General features: G+C 52.7%; 2 protein-coding genes across 2 annotated transcripts in view; both read right to left on the bottom strand.

The window, feature by feature from the left end:
• Window positions 1–7,046, bottom strand: part of LOC144736155 (uncharacterized) — an 8,923-nt gene extending 1,877 nt beyond the window's left edge. The window contains exons 1-3 of the mRNA XM_078618741.1: window positions 7,038–7,046; window positions 6,765–6,868; window positions 56–5,224 (exon numbers count right to left, since the gene is read on the bottom strand). Coding sequence (XP_078474867.1) covers window positions 56–5,224; window positions 6,765–6,868; window positions 7,038–7,046 — 5,282 coding nt within the window. The remainder of the gene's footprint in view (window positions 1–55; window positions 5,225–6,764; window positions 6,869–7,037) is intronic.
• LOC144736154 (uncharacterized) lies at window positions 7,011–20,167 on the bottom strand. The gene is made up of 5 exons (XM_078618740.1): window positions 20,151–20,167; window positions 9,032–12,070; window positions 8,714–8,776; window positions 7,717–7,785; window positions 7,011–7,153 (listed from the first exon to the last, which is right to left on the bottom strand). The coding sequence occupies exons 1-5, from the start codon at window positions 20,165–20,167 to the stop codon at window positions 7,123–7,125; spliced, it is 3,219 nt and encodes a 1,072-aa protein (XP_078474866.1). The 3' UTR covers window positions 7,011–7,122.

Here is a 20,167-nt window from a genome sequence, read left to right as displayed (position 1 = left end):
GAAGCGATATTGTAGTGAGATGGTGGGCTGCTGTTGCCTGCAAACATTTTAATACCTGGTGGAGATGAAAGCGTAATTTTCACAGCTGTTGATGGAGCTGTTACTGAGCTTGGCCCAGCTGTAGAGTAGGAAGACACTGCTACTGAATGTGATGTTGGTGTCGATGGTGTGGGAGAGGCAGCCGCAGTGACTGCTGAGGATATTAATGGGGCTGTTGAAGTTTGTGAGCTTGCTTGAGACACATAACCTGCTGTTGAAGTGGCTGTAGCAACTGTGGCTGTGATTGCTTGTGAAATTGGTGATGTTGATAAAGGTGCAGTTCCGAGTGGTGTTGAGACTGTTGAGCCTGGAGCAGCTGTTGAGACTGTTGAGCCTGGAGCTGCTGTTGAGAACGTTGACCCTGGAGCTGCTGTTGAGACTGTTGAGCCTGGAGCTGCTGTTGAGACTGTTGAGCCTGGAGCTGCAGTTGAGACTGTTGAGCCTGGAGCTGCTGTTGAGACTGTTGAGCCTGGAGCTCCAGTTGAGACTGTTGAGCCTGGAGCTGCTCTTGAGACTGTTGAGCCTGGAGCTGCAGTTGAGACTGTTGAGCCTGGAGCTGCTGTTGAGACTGTTGAGCCTGGAGCTGCAGCTGAGACTGTTGAGCCTGGAGCTGCTGTTGAGACTGTTGAGCCTGGCGCTGCTGTTGAGACTGTTGAGCCTGGCGCTGATGTTGAGACTGTTGAGCCTGGAGCTGCAGTTGAGACTGTTGAGCCTGGAGCTGCTGTTGAGACTGTCGAGCCTGGAGCTGGTGTTGTGACTGTTGAGCCTGGAGCTGCTGTTGAGACTGTTGAGCCTGGAGCTGCAGTTGAGACTGTTGAGCCTGGAGCTGCTGTTGATACTGTTGAGCCTGGAGCTGCTGTTGAGACTGTTGAGCCTGGAGCTGCAGTTGAGACTGTTGAGCCTGGAGCTGCAGTTGAGACTGTTGAGCCTGGAGCTGCCGTTGAGACTGTTGAGCCTGGCGCTGCCGTTGAGACTGTTGAGCCTAGAGCTGCTGTTGAGACTGTTGAGCCTGGCGCTGCTGTTGAGACTGTTGAGCCTGGCGCTGCTGTTGAGACTGTTGAGCCTGGAGCTGCTGTTGAGACTGTTGAGCCTGGAGCTGCTGTTGAGACTGTTGAGCCTGGCGCTGCTGTTGAGACTGTTGAGCCTGGCGCTGCTGTTGAGACTGTTGAGGCTGGCGCTGCCGTTGAGACTGTTGAGCCTGGAGCTGCTGTTGAGACTGTTGAGCCTGGCGCTGCTGTTGAGACTGTGGAGCCTGGAGCTGCTGTTGAGACTGTTGAGCCTGGAGCTGCTGTTGAGACTGTTGAGCCTGGAGCTGCAGTTGAGACTGTTGAGCCTGGAGCTGCTGTTGAGACTGTGGAGCCTGGAGCTGGTGTTGTGACTGTTGAGCCTGGAGCTTCTGTTGAGACTGTTGAGCCTGGAGCTGCTGTTGAGACTGTTGAGCCTGGAGCTGCTGTTGATACTGTTGAGCCTGGAGCTGCCGTTGAGACTGTTGAGCCTGGTGCTGCCGTTGAGACTGTTGAGCCTGGAGCTGCTGTTGAGACTGTTGAGCCTGGCGCTGCTGTTGAGACTGTTGAGCCTGGAGCTGCAGTTGAGACTGTTGAGCCTGGAGCTGCCGTTGAGACTGTTGAGCCTGGCGCTGCTGTTGAGACTGTTGAGCCTGGAGCTGCTGTTGAGACTGTTGAGCCTGAAGCTGCCGTTGAGACTGTTGAGCCTGGAGCTGCCGTTGAGACTGTTGAGCCTGGAGCTGCAGTTGAGACTGTTGAGCCTGGAGCTGCCGTTGAGACTGTTGAGCCTGGAGCTGCCGTTGAGACTGTTGAGCCTAGAGCTGCTGATGAGACTGTTGAGCCTGGAGCTGCAGTTGAGACTGTTGAGCCTGGCGCTGCAGTTGAGACTGTTGAGCCAGGAGCTGCTGTTGAGACTGTTGAGCCTGGAACTGTTGTTGAGACTGTTGAGCCTGGAGCTACTGTTGAGACTGTTGAGCCTGGAGCTGCTGTTGAGACTGTTGAGCCTGGAGCTGCAGTTGAGACTGTTGAGCCTGGAGCTGCCGTTGAGACTGTTGAGCCTGGTGCTGCTGTTGAGACTGTTGAGCCTGGAGCTGCCGTTGAGACTGTTGAGCCTGGTGCTGTTGTTGAGACTGTTGAGCCTGGCGCTGCTGTTGAGACTGTTGAGCCTGGAGCTGCTGTTGAGACTGTTAAGCCTGGCGCTACTGTTGAGACTGTTGAGCCTGGAGCTGCCGTTGAGACTGTTGAGCTTGGCGCTGCTGTTGAGACTGTTGAGCCTGGAGCTGCTGTTGAGACTGTTGAGCCTGGAGCTGCCGTTGAGACTGTTGAGCCTGGAGCTGCAGTTGAGACTGTTGAGCCTGGAGCTGCCGTTGAGACTGTTGAGCCTGGAGCTGCTGTTGAGACTGTTGAGCCTGGAGCTGCTGTTGAGACTGTTGAGCCTGGAGCTGCTGTTGAGACTGTTGAGCCTGGAGCTGCTGTTGAGACTGTTGAGCCTGGAGCTGTTGTTGAGACTGTTGAGGCTGGCGCTGCCGTTGAGACTGTTGAGCCTGGAGCTGCTGTTGAGACTGTTGAGCCTGGCGCTGCTGTTGAGACTGTGGAGCCTGGAGCTGCTGTTGAGACTGTTGAGCCTGGCGCTGCTGTTGAGACTGTGGAGCCTGGAGCTGCTGTTGAGACTGTTGAGCCTGGAGCTGCTGTTGAGACTGTTGAGCCTGGAGCTGCAGTTGAGACTGTTGAGCCTGGAGCTGCTGTTGAGACTGTTGAGCCTGGAGCTGCTGTTGATACTGTTGAGCCTGGAGCTGCCGTTGAGACTGTTGAGCCTGGCGCTGCCGTTGAGACTGTTGAGCCTGGAGCTGCTGTTGAGACTGTTGAGCCTGGCGCTGCTGTTGAGACTGTTGAGCCTGGAGCTGCAGTTGAGACTGTTGAGCCTGGAGCTGCCGTTGAGACTGTTGAGCCTGGCGCTGCTGTTGAGACTGTTGAGCCTGGAGCTGCTGTTGAGACTGTTGAGCCTGAAGCTGCCATTGAGACTGTTGAGCCTGGAGCTGCCGTTGAGACTGTTGAGCCTGGAGCTGCAGTTGAGACTGTTGAGCCTGGAGCTGCCGTTGAGACTGTTGAGCCTGGAGCTGCCGTTGAGACTGTTGAGCCTGGAGCTGCTGATGAGACTGTTGAGCCTGGAGCTGCTGTTGAGACTGTTGAGCCTGGCGCTGCAGTTGAGACTGTTGAGCCTGGAGCTGCTGTTGAGACTGTTGAGCCTGGAACTGTTGTTGAGACTGTTGAGCCTGGAGCTACTGTTGAGACTGTTGAGCCTGGAGCTGCTGTTGAGACTGTTGAGCCTGGAGCTGCAGTTGAGACTGTTGAGCCTGGAGCTGCCGTTGAGACTGTTGAGCCTGGTACTGCTGTTGAGACTGTTGAGCCTGGAGCTGCCGTTGAGACTGTTGAGCCTGGTGCTGTTGTTGAGACTGTTGAGCCTGGCGCTGCTGTTGAGACTGTTGAGCCTGGAGCTGCTGTTGAGACTGTTAAGCCTGGCGCTGCTGTTGAGACTGTTGAGCCTGGAGCTGCCGTTGAGACTGTTGAGCTTGGCGCTGCTGTTGAGACTGTTGAGCCTGGAGCTGCTGTTGAGACTGTTGAGCCTGGAGCTGCCGTTGAGACTGTTGAGCTTGGCGCTGCTGTTGAGACTGTTGAGCCTGGAGCTGCTGTTGAGACTGTTGAGCCTGGAGCTGCCGTTGAGACTGTTGAGCCTGGAGCTGCTGTTGAGACTGTGGAGCCTGGAGCTGCTGTTGAGACTGTTGAGCCTGGAGCTGTTGTTGAGACTGTTGAGCCTGGAGCTGCTGTTGAGACTGTTGAGCCTGCAGCTGCTGTTGAGACTGTTGAGCCTGGAGCTGCAGTTGAGACTGTTGAGCCTGGAGCTGCCGTTGAGACTGCTGAGCCTGGCGCTGCTGTTGAGACTGTTGAGCCTGGAGCAGCTGTTGAGATTGTTGAGCCTGGAGCTGCCGTTGAGACTGTTGAGCCTGGCGCTGCCGTTGCAACTGTTGAGCCTGGCGCTGCCGTTGAGACTGTTGAGCCTGGTGCTGTTGTTGAGACTGTTGAGCCTGGCACTGTCGTTGCAACTGTTGAGCCTGGCGCTGCCGTTGAGACTGTTGAGCCTGGCGCTGCAGTTGAGACAGTTGAGACTGGCGCTGCAGTTGAGACTGTTGAGCCTGGAGCTGCTGTTGAGACTGTTGAGCCTGGAGCTGCTGTTGAGACTGTTGAGCCTGGCGCTGCTGTTGAGACTGTTGAGCCTGGAGCTGCCGTTGAGACTGTTGAGCCTGGCGCTGCTGTTGAGACTTTTGAGCCTGGTGCTGTTGTTGAGACTGTTGAGCCTGGCACTGCCGTTGAGACTGTTGAGCCTGGCGCTGCTGTTGAGACTGTTGAGCCTGGTGCTGTTGTTGAGACTGTTGAGCCTGGAGCTGCCGTTGAGACTGTTGAGCCTGGCACTGCTGTTGAGACTGTTGAGCCTGGTGCTGTTGTTGAGTCTGTTGAGCCTGGCACTGCCATTGAGACTGTTGAGCCTGGCGCTGCTGTTGAGACTGTTGAGCCTGGTGCTGTTGTTGAGACTGTTGAGCCTGGCACTGCCGTTGAGACTGTTGAGCCTGGCACTGCTGTTGAGACTGTTGAGCCTGGCGCTGCAGTTGAGACTGTTGAGCCTGGTGCTGTTGTTGAGACTGTTGAGCCTGGCACTGCTGTTGAGACTGTTGTGCCTGATGCTGTTGTTGAGACTGTTGAGCCTGGCACTGCCGTTGAGACTGTTGAGCCTGGCACTGCTGTTGAGACTGTTGAACCTGGTGCTGTTGTTGAGACTGTTGAGCCTGGAGCTGCCGTTGAGACTGTTGAGCCTGGCACTGCTGTTGAGACTGTTGAGCCTGGTGCTGTTGTTGAGACTGTTGAGCCTGGCACTGCCGTTGAGACTGTTGAGCCTGGTGCTGTTGTTGAGACTGTTGAGCCTGGCACTGCTGTTGAGACTGTTGAGCCTGGCGCTGCAGTCGAGACTGTTGAGCCTGGTGCTGTTGTTGAGACTGTTGAGCCTGGCACTGCTGTTGAGACTGTTGAGCCTGGTGCTGTTGTTGAGACTGTTGTGACTGGCACTGCCATTGAGACTGTTGAGCCTGGCACTGCTGTTGAGACTGTTGAGCCTGGTGCTGTTGTTGAGACTGTTGAGCCTGGCACTGCCGTTGAGACTGTTGAGCCTGGCGCTGCTGTTGAGACTGTTGAGCCTGGTGCTGTTGTTGAGACTGTTGAGCCTGGCACTGCCGTTGAGACTGTTGAGCCTGGCGCTGCTGTTGAGACTGTTGAGCCTGGTGCTGTTGTTGAGACTGTTGAGCCTGGAGCTGCCGTTGAGACTGTTGAGCCTGGCACTGCTGTTGAGACTGTTGAGCCTGGTGCTGTTGTTGTGTCTGTTGAGGCTGGCACTGCCGTTGAGACTGTTGAGCCTGGCGCTGCTGTTGAGACTGTTGAGGCTGGCGCTGTTGTTGAGACTGTTGAGCCTGTCACTGCCGTTGAGACTGTTGAGCCTGGCACTGCTGTTGAGACTGTTGAGCCTGGCGCTGCAGTTGAGACTGTTGAGCCTGGTGCTGTTGTTGAGACTGTTGAGCCTGGCACTGCTGTTGAGACTGTTGTGCCTGGTACTGTTGTTGAGACTGTTGAGCCTGGCACTGCAGTTGAGACTGTTGAGCCTGGCACTGCTGTTGAGACTGTTGAGCCTGGTGCTGTTGTTGAGACTGTTGAGCCTGGTGCTGTTGTTGAGACTGTTGAGCCTGGCACTGCCGTTGAGACTGTTGAGCCTGGCGCTGCTGTTGAGACTGTTGAGCCTGGTGCTGTTGTTGAGACTGTTGAGCCTGGCACTGCCGTTGAGACTGTTGAGCCTGGCGCTGCTGTTGAGACTGTTGAGCCTGGTGCTGTTGTTGAGACTGTTGAGCCTGGAGCTGCCGTTGAGACTGTTGAGCCTGGCACTGCTGTTGAGACTGTTGAGCCTGGTGCTGTTGTTGTGTCTGTTGAACCTGGCACTGCCGTTGAGACTGTTGAGCCTGGCGCTGCTGTTGAGACTGTTGAGCCTGGCGCTGTTGTTGAGACTGTTGAGCCTGTCACTGCCGTTGAGACTGTTGAGCCTGGCACTGCTGTTGAGACTGTTGAACCTGGCGCTGCAGTTGATACTGTTGAGCCAGGTGCTGTTGTTGAGACTGTTGAGCCTGGCACTGCTGTTGAGACTGTTGTGCCTGGTACTGTTGTTGAGACTGTTGAGCCTGGCACTGCCGTTGAGACTGTTGAGCCTGGCACTGCTGTTGAGACTGTTGAGCCTGGTGCTGTTGTTGAGACTGTTGAGCCTGGCGCTGCCGTTGAGACTGTTGAGCCTGGCACTGCTGTTGAGACTGTTGAGCCTGGTACTGTTGTTGAGACTGTTGAGCCTGGCACTGCTGTTGAGACTGTTGAGCCTGGCGCTGCTGTTGAGACTGTTGAGCCTGGAACTGTTGTTGAGACTGTTGAGCCTGGTGCTGTTGTTGAGACTGTTGAGCCTGGAGCTGCAGTTGAGACTGTTGAGCCTGGAGCTGCTGTTGAGACTGTTGTGCCTGGTGCTGCAGTTGAGACTGTTGTGCCTGGAGCTGCTGTTGAGACTGTTGAGCCTGGAGCTGCTGTTGAGACTGTTGAGCCTGGAGCTGCTGTTGAGACTGTTGAGCCTGGAGCTGCTGTTGAGACTGTTGAGCCTGGAGTTGCTGTTGAGTCTGTTGAGCCTGGCGCTGCTGTTGAGACTGTTGAGCCTGGAGCTGCTGAGCCTGGCACTGCAGTTGAGACTGTTGAGCCTGGAGCTGCGGTTGAGACTGTTGAGCCTGGAGCTGCAGTTGAACCTGGAGCTGTTGATGTGGCTCTTGAGCCTGGAGCTGTTGTTGAGGCTGATGACGCTGCAGTTGCCGTTATTGTTGTGATTAGTGCGACTGTTGGTGTCGTTGTTGCTGATGATATGGGTCCTACTATTGCCATGGAAGACTGGCTTGTTAATATTTTTGCTGTTGTAGTTGATGTGCCTATTGTGGTTATTGGTGGTGAGTTTGTTAGGCTAGGAGCTGTTGTTGCTTTTGCAGTTGTGCCTGAAAAGTTTTATTTTTTGCATAGCGTTAGGAGTATGAATACAAATGGAATATTAAGCATTTGCCACATTCCACTTACAACAATATTTTTGTGGAACATCTAACCAGTTAATTATTGGTTGATCAATGGGTAGTTCAAAACACAGAAGCACACTTTGAATACATATCAGAGAGCTGTGCAGTACAACTGCGAAAAACAAAGTTCTATTAAATTCTATTAAATAAACCATTGTCTGTTTTTCAACATTGTGGTCAATGGTAGCGCTTCTCTAGTGACTACAGCGTTCATATTAACCCATTTCATGTAATCCATATAGCATAGCCATATAACATTTGATTTGATGAATGCACTGGGAGATTAAGGATGGTTTCTGGTCGATGCGTAAGTCTGCATAAGTAATTTGTGACTGATAAACGCATTTCGCTTCAGAACCCACTTTGGTTGTGTGGCTGAAACCCAGGTTAGAACCCAGGATCTCGGCGGTGCCGACTCAGCGTCTGCGACACATTATTAGCCACCTGCCCACCTCAAACATCATCAACTTTGATGGATGCACGTTTACCTGTGCTTGGAGATGAGGTTGTTGTCTTCACTGCGTTGATTGGTGCATTTGTCACAGCGACCAATGTCGCTTTGGTATAAAGAGAAAGAACAAGTTAAAATTACTTTTCAGTATAAGGGTGATAGAAACAGAATATGTAATTATACTGGAAGAAATACGATAAGTTGTGAAGTTATTTTCACAGATGTTCAGTCGGGACTTGTAAATGTTGTGTATTTGCTCTCCAACACACTGGTGTGCTGTACTAGTAATCAATTGGCATGTTCTATTTACGTGACAAACCTTTATAATTGGGTGTGTTGGGTGGTGTCGGGTTTAAAGACGCATTTATATTCACGCGATCTTACCCAACAAAAAAACCCCTATATTATGGATGATATTGGCCGCGGCAGCATACGTGTTAAAATGGTCAAAACGTTACAACAAACATTTCAAAACATGATAGGAGTGTGAAGTTTAGGAAAGGTAAACAAATCACTTCCCCTGCACCTCGAATTAGCACGGTTGGCTACGTACGGTGCGAAAGAATTTCAACATACATGCAAAAGATTGTACGAATAAAACTCAATTAACATTTTATAGGGAGGGAAGTGGGCATGCCATACAAGCTGCAATGTCCTGACCTGAGGTCACAGACCATAGGATACTTTTTGTGACATTGGTGACCCGAGGAAATAGGGCAGCTGAGAAATGGTTATGAATGTATCCATAATCTTTAAGATCCTCGCTGGACTCTAACCTGACTACCTCTCCGCTCTAATCTCACGTTACTCTCATCCTTGCACTCTCACACCTCTCCCCCCTCATCTCATTGTAATCCCCTCTCATCGCACTCTACATATATACTACGTATGGAATATTGTTTTCAAAATGTTTCAATAACAACCAAAGGCTAAATTATTGGGAGAAATGTTCAATGCCGGCCTCTCCCAGTTGTCTTGTTCAGCATCGGTGACAAAGCGTTCAGAGGCACGTTCGCATCCAGAAATGTTTTTACCTTCGGAAATAGTCTGAGGACTTGAAGAGGTAAGGATCGTCGTTTTTATCGTTGTTGTGGATCCTGCAAGAAGTACCATGTAAAACATCAATAAAAGCAACAATGGCAGTTGCTAATTAGTTTTAAATGATTCCGTAAATGTTATTATTTTAATGTTGGACATGATGACGTTTGCATTCCATGATTGTTTTCTTAATGTTGTTTCGGGTGTTCTTGTCTGTGGTAGGATTTATATGAATGTGGCTTGTATGTAAACATGTTTTGTATTAATATTGTAATGAGATGGTCTGCTGCTGTTGCATGCAAACATTTTTATACCTGGTGCAGATGAAACCGTAGTAATTTTCACAGCTGTTGATGGAGTTGTTACTGAGCTTGGCCCAGCTGTAGAGTAGGAGGATACTGCTACCGAATATGATGTTGGTGCCAATGGTGGGGGAGAGGCAGCCGCAGTGACTGCTGAGGATACCATTGGGACTGTTGAAGGTTGTGAGCTTGCTGAAGACACAGAGCCTGCTGTTGAAATGGCTGTAGCAACTGCGGCTGTTGGGGTTGTTGATGACGCTGGAGTTATTGATGCAGTTGAGGCAGAAGAGACTGGGGCTGTTGATGAAGGTGCAGTTCCTGGTGCAGTTGAAGCAGAAGAGACTGGGGCTGTTGATGAAGGGGAAGTTACTGGTGCAGTTGAGGCAGAAGAGACTGGGGCTGTTGATGAAGGTGCAATTCCTGGTGCAGTTGATGCAGAAGAGACTGGGGCTGTTGATGAAGGTGCAGTTCCTGCTGCAGTTGAGGCAGAAGAGACTGTGACTGTTGATGAAGGTGCAGTTCCTGGTGCAGTTGATGTAGAAGAGACTGAGGCTGTTGATGAAGGTGCAGTTCCTGCTGCAGTTGAGGCAGAAGAGACTGTGACTGTTGATGAAGGTGCAGTTCCTGGTGCAGTTGAGGCAGAAGAGACTGGGGCTGTTGATGAAGGTGCAGTTCCTGGTGCAGTTGAAGCAGAAGAGACTGGGGCTGTTGATGAAGGGGCAGTTACTGGTGCAGTTGAGGCAGAAGAGACTGGGGCTGTTGATGAAGGTGCAGTTCCTGGTGCAGTTGATGCAGAAGAGACTGGGGCTGTTGATGAAGGTGCAGTTCCTGGTGCAGTTGATGCAGAAGAGACTGAGGCTGTTGATGAAGGTGCAGTTCCTGCTGCAGTTGAGGCGGAAGAGACTGCGACTGTTGATGAAGCTGCAGTTCCTGGTGCAGTTGAGGCAGAAGAGACTGGGGCTGTTGATGAAGGTGCAGTTCCTGGTGCAGTTGATGCAGACGAGACTGAGGCTGTTGATGAAGGGGCAGTTCCTGGTGCAGTTGAGGCAGAAGAGACTGGGACTGTTGATGAAGGTGCAGTTCCTGGTGCAGTTGAGGCAGAAGAGACTGGGACTGTTAATGAAGGTGCAGTTCCTGGTGCAGTTGATGCAGAAGAGACTGAGGCTGTTGATGAAGGTGCAGTTCCTGGTGCAGTTGAAACAGAAGAGACTGGGGCTGTTGATGAAGGTGTAGTTCCTGGTGCAGTTGAAGCAGAAGAGACTGGGGCTGTTGATGAAGGGGCAGTTACTGGTGCAGTTGAGGCAGAAGAGACTGGGGTTGTTGATGAAGGTGCAGTTCCTGGTGCAGTTGAGGCAGAAGAGACTGGGGCTGTTGATGAAGGTGCAGTTCCTGGTGCAGTTGATGCAGAAGAGACTGGGGCTGTTGATGAAGGTGCAGTTCCTGGTGCAGTTGAGGCGGAAGAGACTGCGACTGTTGATGAAGCTGCAGTTCCTGGTGCAGTTGAGGCAGAAGAGACTGGGGCTGTTGATGAAGGTGCAGTTCCTGGTGCAGTTGATGCAGACGAGACTGAGGCTGTTGATGAAGGGGCAGTTCCTGGTGCAGTTGAGGCAGAAGATACTGGGACTGTTGATGAAGGTGCAGTTCCTGGTGCAGTTGAGGCAGAAGAGACTGGGACTGTTGATGAAGGTGCAGTTCCTGGTGCAGTTGATGCAGAAGAGACTGAGGCTGTTGATGAAGGTGCAGTTCCTGGTGCAGTTGAAACAGAAGAGACTGGGGCTGTTGATGAAGGTGTAGTTCCTGGTGCAGTTAAAGCAGAAGAGACTGGGGCTGTTGATGAAGGGGCAGTTACTGGTGCAGTTGAGGCAGAAGAGACTGGGGCTGTTGATGAAGGTGCAGTTCCTGGTGCAGTTGAGGCAGAAGAGACTGGGGCTGTTGATGAAGGGGCAGTTCCTGGTGCAGTTGAGGCAGAAGAGACTGGGGCTGTTGATGAAGGGGCAGTTCCTGGTGCAGTTGAGGCAGAAGAGACTGGGGCTGTTGATGAAGGTGCAGTTCCTGGTGCAGTTGATGCAGAAGAGACTGGGGCTGTTGATGAAGGTGCAGTTCCTGGTGCAGTTGATGCAGAAGAGACTGAGGCTGTTGATGAAGGTGCAGTCCCTGCTGCAGTTGAGGCGGAAGAGACTGCGACTGTTGATGAAGCTGCAGTTCCTGGTGCAGTTGAGGCAGAAGAGACTGGGGCTGTTGATGAAGGTGCAGTTCCTGGTGCAGTTGATGGAGACGAGACTGAGGCTGTTGATGAAGGGGCAGTTCCTGGTGCAGTTGAGGCAGAAGAGACTGGGACTGTTGATGAAGGTGCAGTTCCTGGTGCAGTTGAGGCAGAAGAGACTGGGACTGTTGATGAAGGTGCAGTTCCTGGTGCAGTTGATGCAGAAGAGACTGAGGCTGTTGATGAAGGTGTAGTTCCTGGTGCAGTTGAAACAGAAGAGACTGGGGCTGTTGATGAAGGTGTAGTTCCTGGTGCAGTTGAGGCAGAAGAGACTGGGGCTGTTGATGAAGGTGCAGTTCCTGGTGCAGTTGAAGCAGAAGAGACTGGGGCTGTTAATGAAGGGGCAGTTACTGGTGCAGTTGAGGCAGAAGAGACTGGGGCTGTTGATGAAGGTGCAGTTCCTGGTGCAGTTGAGGCAGAAGGGACTGGGGCTGTTGATGAAGGGGCATTTCCTGGTGCAGTTGAGGCAGAAGAGACTGGGGCTGTTGATGAAGGTGCAGTTCCAGGTGCAGTTGAGGCAGAATAGACTGGGGCTGTTGATGAAGGTGCAGTTGCTGGTGCAGTTGAGGCAGAAGAGACTGGGGCTGTTGATGAAGGTGCAGTTCCTGGTGCAGTTGAGGCAGAAGAGACTGGGGCTGTTGATGAAGGTGTAGTTCCTGGTGCAGTTGAGGCAGAAGAGACTGGGGCTGTTGATGAAGGTGCAGTTCCTGGTGCAGTTGAGGCAGAAGAGACTGGGGCTGTTGATGAAGGTGCAGTTGCTGGTGCAGTTGAAGCAGAAGAGACTGGGGCTGTTGATGAAGGTGCAGTTCCTGGTGCAGTTGAAGCAGAAGAGACTGGGGCTGTTGATGAAGGTGCAGTTGCTGGTGCAGTTGAGGCAGAAGAGACTGGGGCTGTTGATGAAGGTGCAGTTCCTGGTGCAGTTGAAGCAGAAGAGACTGGGGCTGTTGATGAAGGTGCAGTTCCTGGTGCAGTTGAGGCAGAAGAGACTGGGGCTGTTGATGAAGGTGCAGTTCCTGGTGCAGTTGAGGCAGAAGAGACTGCGGCTGTTGATGAAGGTGTAGTTCCTGGTGCAGTTGAGGCAGAAGAGACTGGGGCTGTTGATGAAGGTGCAGTCGCTGGTGCAGTTGAGGCAGAAGAGACTGGGGCTGTTGATGAAGGTGTAGTTCCTGGTGCAGTTGAGGCAGAAGAGACTGGGGCTGTTGATGAAGGTGTAGTTCCTGGTGCAGTTGAGGCAGAAGAGACTGGGGCTGTTGATGAAGGTGTAGTTCCTTGTGCAGTTGAGGCAGAAGAGACTGGGGCTGTTGATGAAGGTGCAGTTGCTGGTGCAGTTGAGGCAGAAGAGACTGGGGCTGTTGATGAAGGTGCAGTTCCTGGTGCAGTTGAAGCAGAAGAGACTGGGGCTGTTGATGAAGGTGCAGTTCCTGGTGCAGTTGAGGCAGAAGAGACTGGGGCTGTTGATGAAGGTGCAGTTCCTGGTGCAGTTGAGGCAGAAGAGACTGCGGCTGTTGATGAAGGTGTAGTTCCTGGTGCAATTGAGGCAGAAGAGACTGGGGCTGTTGATGAAGGTGCAGTCGCTGGTGCAGTTGAGGCAGAAGAGACTGGGGCTGTTGATGAAGGTGTAGTTCCTGGTGCAGTTGAGGCAGAAGAGACTGGGGCTGTTGATGAAGGTGTAGTTCCTGGTGCAGTTGAGGCAGAAGAGACTGGGGCTGTTGATGAAGGTGCAGTTACTGTTGCAGTTGAGGCAGAAGAGACTGCGGCTGTTGATGAAGGGGCAGTTACTGGTGCAGTTGAGGCAGAAGAGACTGGGGCTGTTGATGAAGGGGCAGTTCCTGGTGCAGTTGAGGCAGAAGAGACTGGGGCTGTTGATGAAGGTGCAGTTCCTGGTGCAGTTGAGGCAGAAGAGACTGGGGCTGTTGATGAAGGTGCAGTTGCTGGTGCAGTTGAGGCAGAAGAGACTGGGGCTGTTGATGAAGGTGCAGTTCCTGGTGCAGTTGAGGCAGAAGAGACTGGGGCTGTTGATGAAGGTGTAGGTCCTGGTGCAGTTGAGGCAGAAGAGACTGGGGCTGTTGATGAAGGTGCAGTTCCTGGTGCAGTTGAGGCAGAAGAGACTGGGGCTGTTGATGAAGGTGCAGTTGCTGGTGCAGTTGAAGCAGAAGAGACTGGGGCTGTTGATGAAGGTGCAGTTCCTGGTGCAGTTGAGTCAGAAGAGACTGGGGCTGTTGATGAAGGTGTAGTTCCTGGTGCAGTTGAGGCAGAAGAGACTGGGGCTGTTGATGAAGGTGCAGTCGCTGGTGCAGTTGAGGCAGAAGAGACTGGGGCTGTTGATGAAGGTGTAGTTCCTGGTGCAGTTGAGGCAGAAGAGACTGGGGCTGTTGATGAAGGTGTAGTTCCTGGTGCAGTTGAGGCAGAAGAGACTGGGGCTGTTGATGAAGGTGTAGTTCCTTGTGCAGTTGAGGCAGAAGAGACTGGGGCTGTTGATGAAGGTGCAGTTGCTGGTGCAGTTGAGGCAGAAGAGACTGGGGCTGTTGATGAAGGTGCAGTTCCTGGTGCAGTTGAAGCAGAAGAGACTGGGGCTGTTGATGAAGGTGCAGTTCCTGGTGCAGTTGAGGCAGAAGAGACTGGGGCTGTTGATGAAGGTGCAGTTCCTGGTGCAGTTGAGGCAGATGAGACTGGGGCTGTTGATGAAGGTGTAGTTCCTGGTGCAGTTGATGCAGAAGAGACTGGGGCTGTTGATGAAGGTGTAGTTCCTGGTGCAGTTGAGGCAGAAGAGACTGGGGCTGTTGATGAAGGTGTAGTTCCTTGTGCAGTTGAGGCAGAAGAGACTGGGGCTGTTGATGAAGGTGCAGTTACTGTTGCAGTTGAGGCAGAAGAGACTGGGGCTGTTGATGAAGGGGCAGTTACTGGTGCAGTTGAGGCAGAAGAGACTGGGGCTGTTGATGAAGTTGCAGTTACTGGTGCAGTTGAGGCAGAAGAGCCTGGGGCTGTTGATGAAGGTGCAGTTCCTGGTGCAGTTGATGCAGAAGAGACTGAGGCTGTTGATGAAGGTGCAGTTCCTGCTGCAGTTGAGGCAGAAGAGACTGCGACTGTTGATGAAGCTGCAGTTCCTGGTGCAGTTGAGGCAGAAGAGACTGGGGCTGTTGATGAAGGTGGAGTTCCTGGTGCAGTTGAGGCAGAAGAGACTGGGACTGTTGATGAAGGTGCAGTTCCTGGTGCAGTTGAGGCAGAAGAGACTGGGACTGTTGATGAAGGTGCAGTTCCTGGTGCAGTTGATGCAGAAGAGACTGAGGCTGTTGATGAAGGTGCAGTTCCTGGTGCAGTTGAAACAGAAGAGACTGGGGCTGTTGATGAAGGTGTAGTTCCTGGTGCAGTTGAGGCAGAAGAGACTGGGGCTGTTGATGAAGGTGCAGTTCCTGGTGCAGTTGAAGCAGAAGAGACTGGGGTTGTTGATGAAGGGGCAGTTACTGGTGCAGTTGAGGCAGAAGAGACTGGGGCTGTTGATGAAGGTGCAGTTCCTGGTGCAGTTGAGGCAGAAGAGACTGGGGCTGTTGATGAAGGGGCAGTTCCTGGTGCAGTTGAGGCAGAAGAGACTGCGGCTGTTGATGAAGGTGCAGTTCCTGGTGCAGTTGAGGCAGAAGAGACTAGGGCTGTTGATGAAGGTGCAGTTCCTGGTGCAGTTGAGGCAGAAGAGACTGGGGCTGTTGATGAAGGTGCAGTTCCTGGTGCAGTTGAGGCAGAAGAGACTGGGGCTGTTGATGAAGGTGTAGTTCCTGGTGCAGTTGAGGCAGAAGAGACTGGGGCTGTTGATGAAGGTGCAGTTCCTGGTGCAGTTGAGGCAGAAGAGACTGGGGCTGTTGATGAAGGTGCAGTTGCTGGTGCAGTTGAAGCAGAAGAGACTGGGGCTGTTGATGAAGGTGCAGTTCCTGGTGCAGTTGAAGCAGAAGAAACTGGGGCTGTTGATGAAGGTGCAGTTGCTAGTGCAGTTGAGGCAGAAGAGACTGGGGCTGTTGATGAAGGTGCACTTCCTGGTGCAGTTGAAGCAGAAGAGACTGGGGCTGTTGATGAAGGTGCAGTTCCTGGTGCAGATGAGGCAGAAGAGACTGTGGCTGTTGATGAAGGGGCAGTTCCTGGTGTAGTTGAAGCAGAAGAGACTGGGGCTGTTGATGAAGGTGCAGTTCCTGGTGCAGTTGAGGCAGAAGAGACTGGGGCTGTTGATGAAGGTGTAGTTCCTGGTGTAGTTGAGGCAGAAGAGACTGGGGCTGTTGATGAAGGTGCAGTTACTGTTGCAGTTGAGGCAGAAGAGACTGCGGCTGTTGATGAAGGGGCAGTTACTGGTGCAGTTGAGGCAGAAGAGACTGGGGCTGTTGATGAAGGGGCAGTTCCTGGTGCAGTTGAGGCAGAAGAGACTGGGACTGTTGATGAAGGTGCAGTTCCTGGTGCAGTTGAGGCAGAAGAGACTGGGGCTGTTGATGAAGGTGTAGTTCCTTGTGCAGTTGAGGCAGAAGAGACTGGGGCTGTTGATGAAGGTGCAGTTACTGTTGCAGTTGAGGCAGAAGAGACTGGGGCTGTTGATGAAGGGGCAGTTACTGGTGCAGTTGAGGCAGAAGAGACTGGGGCTGTTGATGAAGTTGCAGTTACTGGTGCAGTTGAGGCAGAAGAGCCTGGGGCTGTTGATGAAGGTGCAGTTCCTGGTGCAGTTGATGCAGAAGAGACTGAGGCTGTTGATGAAGGTGCAGTTCCTGCTGCAGTTGAGGCAGAAGAGACTGCGACTGTTGATGAAGCTGCAGTTCCTGGTGCAGTTGAGGCAGAAGAGACTGGGGCTGTTGATGAAGGTGGAGTTCCTGGTGCAGTTGAGGCAGAAGAGACTGGGACTGTTGATGAAGGTGCAGTTCCTGGTGCAGTTGAGGCAGAAGAGACTGGGACTGTTGATGAAGGTGCAGTTCCTGGTGCAGTTGATGCAGAAGAGACTGAGGCTGTTGATGAAGGTGCAGTTCCTGGTGCAGTTGAAACAGAAGAGACTGGGGCTGTTGATGAAGGTGTAGTTCCTGGTGCAGTTGAGGCAGAAGAGACTGGGGCTGTTGATGAAGGTGCAGTTCCTGGTGCAGTTGAAGCAGAAGAGACTGGGGTTGTTGATGAAGGGGCAGTTACTGGTGCAGTTGAGGCAGAAGAGACTGGGGCTGTTGATGAAGGTGCAGTTCCTGGTGCAGTTGAGGCAGAAGAGACTGGGGCTGTTGATGAAGGGGCAGTTCCTGGTGCAGTTGAGGCAGAAGAGACTGCGGCTGTTGATGAAGGTGCAGTTCCTGGTGCAGTTGAGGCAGAAGAGACTAGGGCTGTTGATGAAGGTGCAGTTCCTGGTGCAGTTGAGGCAGAAGAGACTGGGGCTGTTGATGAAGGTGCAGTTCCTGGTGCAGTTGAGGCAGAAGAGACTGGGGCTGTTGATGAAGGTGTAGTTCCTGGTGCAGTTGAGGCAGAAGAGACTGGGGCTGTTGATGAAGGTGCAGTTCCTGGTGCAGTTGAGGCAGAAGAGACTGGGGCTGTTGATGAAGGTGCAGTTGCTGGTGCAGTTGAAGCAGAAGAGACTGGGGCTGTTGATGAAGGTGCAGTTCCTGGTGCAGTTGAAGCAGAAGAAACTGGGGCTGTTGATGAAGGTGCAGTTGCTAGTGCAGTTGAGGCAGAAGAGACTGGGGCTGTTGATGAAGGTGCACTTCCTGGTGCAGTTGAAGCAGAAGAGACTGGGGCTGTTGATGAAGGTGCAGTTCCTGGTGCAGATGAGGCAGAAGAGACTGTGGCTGTTGATGAAGGGGCAGTTCCTGGTGTAGTTGAAGCAGAAGAGACTGGGGCTGTTGATGAAGGTGCAGTTCCTGGTGCAGTTGAGGCAGAAGAGACTGGGGCTGTTGATGAAGGTGTAGTTCCTGGTGTAGTTGAGGCAGAAGAGACTGGGGCTGTTGATGAAGGTGCAGTTACTGTTGCAGTTGAGGCAGAAGAGACTGCGGCTGTTGATGAAGGGGCAGTTACTGGTGCAGTTGAGGCAGAAGAGACTGGGGCTGTTGATGAAGGGGCAGTTCCTGGTGCAGTTGAGGCAGAAGAGACTGGGACTGTTGATGAAGGTGCAGTTCCTGGTGCAGTTGAGGCAGAAGAGACTGGGGCTGTTGATGAAGGTGCAGTTGCTGGTGCAGTTGAGGCAGAAGAGACTGGGGCTGTTGATGAAGGTGCAGTTCCTGGTGCAGTTGAGGCAGAAGAGACTGGGGCTGTTGATGAAGGTGTAGGTCCTGGTGCAGTTGAGGCAGAAGAGACTGGGGCTGTTGATGAAGGTGCAGTTCCTGGTGCAGTTGAGGCAGAAGAGACTGGGGCTGTTGATGAAGGTGCAGTTGCTGGTGCAGTTGAAGCAGAAGAGACTGGGGCTGTTGATGAAGGTGCAGTTCCTGGTGCAGTTGAGTCAGAAGAGACTGGGGCTGTTGATGAAGGTGTAGTTCCTGGTGCAGTTGAGGCAGAAGAGACTGGGGCTGTTGATGAAGGTGCAGTCGCTGGTGCAGTTGAGGCAGAAGAGACTGGGGCTGTTGATGAAGGTGTAGTTCCTGGTGCAGTTGAGGCAAAAGAGACTGGGGCTGTTGATGAAGGTGTAGTTCCTGGTGCAGTTGAGGCAGAAGAGACTGGGGCTGTTGATGAAGGTGTAGTTCCTTGTGCAGTTGAGGCAGAAGAGACTGGGGCTGTTGATGAAGGTGCAGTTGCTGGTGCAGTTGAGGCAGAAGAGACTGGGGCTGTTGATGAAGGTGCAGTTCCTGGTGCAGTTGAAGCAGAAGAGACTGGGGCTGTTGATGAAGGTGCAGTTCCTGGTGCAGTTGAGGCAGAAGAGACTGGGGCTGTTGATGAAGGTGCAGTTCCTGGTGCAGTTGAGGCAGATGAGACTGGGGCTGTTGATGAAGGTGTAGTTCCTGGTGCAGTTGATGCAGAAGAGACTGGGGCTGTTGATGAAGGTGTAGTTCCTGGTGCAGTTGAGGCAGAAGAGACTGGGGCTGTTGATGAAGGTGTAGTTCCTTGTGCAGTTGAGGCAGAAGAGACTGGGGCTGTTGATGAAGGTGCAGTTACTGTTGCAGTTGAGGCAGAAGAGACTGGGGCTGTTGATGAAGGGGCAGTTACTGGTGCAGTTGAGGCAGAAGAGACTGGGGCTGTTGATGAAGTTGCAGTTACTGGTGCAGTTGAGGCAGAAGAGCCTGGGGCTGTTGATGAAGGTGCAGTTCCTGCTGCAGTTGGTGCAGTAGAGACTGGGGCTGTTGATGAAGGTGCAGTTCCTGGTGCAGTTGATGCAGAAGAGACTGAGGCTGTTGATGAAGGTGCAGTTCCTGCTGCAGTTGAGGCAGAAGAGACTGCGACTGTTGATGAAGCTGCAGTTCCTGGTGCAGTTGAGGCAGAAGAGACTGGGGCTGTTGATGAAGGTGGAGTTCCTGGTGCAGTTGATGCAGACGAGACTGAGGCTGTTGATGAAGGGGCAGTTCCTGGTGCAGTTGAGGCAGAAGAGACTGGGACTGTTGATGAAGGTGCAGTTCCTGGTGCAGTTGAGGCAGAAGAGACTGGGGCTGTTGATGAAGGTGTAGTTCCTGGTGCAGTTGAGGCAGAAGAGACTGGGGCTGTTGATGAAGGTGCAGTTCCTGGTGCAGTTGAAGCAGAAGAGACTGGGGCTGTTGATGAAGGGGCAGTTACTGGTGCAGTTGAGGCAGAAGAGACTGGGGCTGTTGATGAAGGTGCAGTTCCTGGTGCAGTTGAGGCAGAAGAGACTGGGGCTGTTGATGAAGGGGCAGTTCCTGGTGCAGTTGAGGCAGAAGAGACTGCGGCTGTTGATGAAGGTGCAGTTCCTGGTGCAGTTGAGGCAAAAGAGACTGGGGCTGTTGATGAAGGTGCAGTTCCTGGTGCAGTTGAGGCAGAAGAGACTGGGGCTGTTGATGAAGGTGCAGTTCCTGGTGCAGTTGAGGCAGAAGAGACTGGGGCTGTTGATGAAGGTGTAGTTCCTGGTGCAGTTGAGGCAGAAGAGACTGGGGCTGTTGATGAAGGTGCAGTTCCTGGTGCAGTTGAGGCAGAAGAGACTGGGGCTGTTGATGAAGGTGCAGTTGCTGGTGCAGTTGAAGCAGAAGAGACTGGGGCTGTTGATGAAGGTGCAGTTCCTGGTGCAGTTGAAGCAGAAGAAACTGGGGCTGTTGATGAAGGTGCAGTTGCTAGTGCAGTTGAGGCAGAAGAGACTGGGGCTGTTGATGAAGGTGCACTTCCTGGTGCAGTTGAAGCAGAAGAGACTGGGGCTGTTGATGAAGGTGCAGTTCCTGGTGCAGATGAGGCAGAAGAGACTGTGGCTGTTGATGAAGGGGCAGTTCCTGGTGTAGTTGAAGCAGAAGAGACTGGGGCTGTTGATGAAGGTGCAGTTCCTGGTGCAGTTGAAGCAGAAGAGACTGGGGCTGTTGATGAAGGTGCAGTTGCTGGTGCAGTTGAGGCAGAAGAGACTGGGGCTGTTGATGAAGGTGCAGTTCCTGGTGCAGTTGATGCAGAAGAGACTGGGGCTGTTGATGAAGGTGAAGTTCCTGGTGCAGTTGAGGCAGAATAGACTGGGGCTGTTGATGAAGGTGCAGTTACTGGTGCAGTTGAGGCAGAAGAGACTGGGGCTGTTGATGAAGGGGCAGTTACTGGTGCAGTTGAGGCAGAAGAGACTGGGGCTGTTGATGAAGGTGTAGTTCCTGGTGCAGTTGAGGCAGAAGAGACTGGGGCTGTTGATGAAGGTGCAGTTCCTGGTGCAGTTGAGGCAGAAGAGACTGGGGCTGTTGATGAAGGTGTAGTTCCTGGTGCAGTTGAGGCAGAAGAGACTGGGGCTGTTGATGAAGGTGCAGTTACTGGTGCAGTTGAGGCAT

The sequence above is a fragment of the Lampetra planeri genome, chromosome 59 (assembly GCF_965212315.1).
Source record: "Lampetra planeri chromosome 59, kcLamPlan1.2.h2, whole genome shotgun sequence".
Classification (NCBI taxonomy): domain Eukaryota; kingdom Metazoa; phylum Chordata; class Hyperoartia; order Petromyzontiformes; family Petromyzontidae; genus Lampetra; species Lampetra planeri.
The sequence above is the reverse complement of the archived record's forward strand: the minus strand, read 5'-3'. Positions and strand labels throughout refer to the sequence as shown.